Source organism: Brachyhypopomus gauderio, unplaced genomic scaffold (genome assembly GCF_052324685.1).
Source record: "Brachyhypopomus gauderio isolate BG-103 unplaced genomic scaffold, BGAUD_0.2 sc34, whole genome shotgun sequence".
Classification (NCBI taxonomy): Eukaryota; Metazoa; Chordata; class Actinopteri; order Gymnotiformes; family Hypopomidae; genus Brachyhypopomus; species Brachyhypopomus gauderio.
The window spans coordinates 1,030,001-1,032,444 of NW_027506866.1; the positions used below are offsets into that span (position 1 = coordinate 1,030,001).

The following is a 2,444-nucleotide window of genomic DNA, read 5'->3' on the forward strand; positions in this document are numbered from 1 at the left end:
TCTGCTCCTTCTGCTCGACCCGCCACCTCCCGCGTCTGCTCCTGCATTCGGGACCTTCTCCCTTGATCCATTCCCTCTCTCCTGCCTCTAGGTTCCTCCTCCTCTCCCCTGCCTTCTTCTCGTCTCTGCCAGCCCGCCCCCTCCTCTTCCTCTCCTCCGAGGGGTGGAGGCCCTCTGTCTCTCCAGTTCCCCTGGCTGCCCGGGTGGAGGGCCGGCCCCTTCCTTCTGGGGTTCTGCTTCCCCCCACCCCTCCAGCCCTTCTCCTGCCTCTGGTTGTGGTCCGGTTCTGGACGCCGGGTGGCTGCAGCAGCAGCTCTGTCCTGATTCATCTCCTCGCCTCTAGGCATCGGCCCCCTTGCAGCTCCCCTCCCTTTCCTGGACCAAGCGTCCTGGGGGTCGGGCTGGAACGCTCCTACGCCAGCCCCTCTCTGAGGCCTCTGCTGCTCCTCTTCATTCGTGGATCTGTAGGTCGGAGGGCTGCTGGGTTGTTGGCCCCAGTCGGGCCCGTGACTCAAGCCTGAGCCACCATCATCACCTTTAGGCCTCGACCATCTTGGTCTCTGGGTCCAGCGGTCGTTATTACGGCTATTATCGACTCCTCTTCCTCTTCCTCTTCCTCTTTCTTGCCTGGTGGAGGAGTTGCCATGTGATTGTACAGCAGTCTTGTCATTATGGAATTCATACTGTTCCTTTGCCTGCCCAGTCTTCCATCGGGGTCGCTCAGGTCCTCCCCAGCTGCGATTGAGGTCCGAGCGTGGGCGATTTCTCCGAGCGTGTGGCTGGCTGGGTTTCCCTGGTACAGACTCAGGCACAGACTCCGTGCTTAATTCTACAGTGTCTACAAACAGAAGGGAACAATTAATCCAAAATCCTCCGCTTAACAGTGCACTTACAAAAGTCAGCATTGACTGCAAATATCTGCATGCTGTTATGCTTTTTAAAAACGTACTGCTATTCTAATGATTCACAGGGTATGGTACAAACACCAGCCTAACATTAGACTAACGTTATCCACCCTGTATCCCACAGCTAAATCTTTATTTTGCCTTGCACCTGACCTGGTGGTGATATGCACAGCTACGCATGCAAGTTCAGTCATACACCTGCTTCAAAACTAGGAGACCTAGTGTCTGTTTTGTGCAGAGACGGCGAGGTGTTTTCTCAACAACTAAAGAGTACTCACTGGACTTTGATTCAACAGCCATGTCACGTTGGCTTATTTGAAAGTGACAATGTACGACAGCAAGTTTAATGAAGGTTATGTTGAAAGGGAATGAAGGTCATTAGTGAGTTAGGAAACGTTGCCAAGAAGTTAGAGCTAGACATATCTACCCGACCAGCTAGAGACATCTACCCGACCAGCTAGAGACATATACCCGACCAGCTAGAGATATCTACCCGACCAGCTAGAGATATCTACCCGACCAGCTAGAGATATCTACCCGACCAGCTAGAGATATCTACCCGACCAGCTAGAGATATCTACACGACCAGCTAGAGACATCTACACGACCAGCTAGAGACATCTACACGACCAGCTAGAGACATCTACACGACCAGCTAGAGACATCTACCCGACCAGCTAGAGACATCTACACGACCAGCTAGAGACATCTACACGACCAGCTAGAGATATCTACCCAACCAGCTAGAGACATCTACACGACCAGCTAGAGACATCTACACGACCAGCTAGAGACATCTACACGACCAGCTAGAGATATCTACCCGACCAGCTAGAGATCTCTACCCGACTAGCACAACTAACACCATAATTTCATTGGCATATTTCCCCGTTTTCATCCAGAATGATCGTAAACACGTAGTAAGAGATCACACATTACTCTATTACACGTAGTAAGAGATCACACATTACTCTATTACATGTAGTAAGAGATCACACATTACTCTATTACACGTAGTAAGAGATCACACATTACTCTATTAGCCGGGTCGCTACCTACGAGTCTACAGCTGACGACGTGTAGCCGTGTTTAGCTGGCTACGCAACACGCAAACTAGCCAACATGGTTGATAAAGTTGAAGATATTAGACGTACGCATTACCTGCCACCGAAGCCTCTGCCATTTGGGCTACATGTGTTATGTAAGACTGTCTCCCTCCTTCGACTAGAAAGTGAAACGGACGAGTTTATACAGTTGACAGGAAGACAAACTTGCTAGCTGTGCACGGAGCGCGTGTTCAAGACGTCACCTCGGCGTTGTGTATGACGTCAAATCCAAGTCAAAAATCGCGAGAAGGGTAATGCTGCAGGTCGGAGCCCCGGTGGGCGTGGGTAAAGGGCGGAGCATGTGTCAATCATTTTCAACTGCAGCCAATCAGATACTAGACTTTCGTTGTCAATCAATTTTTATTAAGCCAATTATCAGCCAGAGTTAGCTGTCAATCATTTTTTACTGCAGCCAATCATCTTAACAGATCTG

At 50.3% G+C, this 2,444-nt stretch overlaps 1 protein-coding gene across 1 annotated transcript in view; it reads right to left on the minus strand.

Annotated features, from left to right (window-relative positions):
- nfx1 (nuclear transcription factor, X-box binding 1) overlaps positions 1–2,234 on the minus strand; it is a 9,692-nt gene extending 7,458 nt beyond the window's left edge. Inside the window, 2 exon segments of the mRNA XM_076984816.1 lie at positions 1–838; positions 2,067–2,234. The exon segment at positions 1–838 is cut by the window's left edge and continues 59 nt beyond it. Coding sequence (XP_076840931.1) covers positions 1–838; positions 2,067–2,088 — 860 coding nt within the window. The 5' untranslated portion in view covers positions 2,089–2,234.
- Positions 2,235–2,444: the final 210 nt, after the last annotated feature.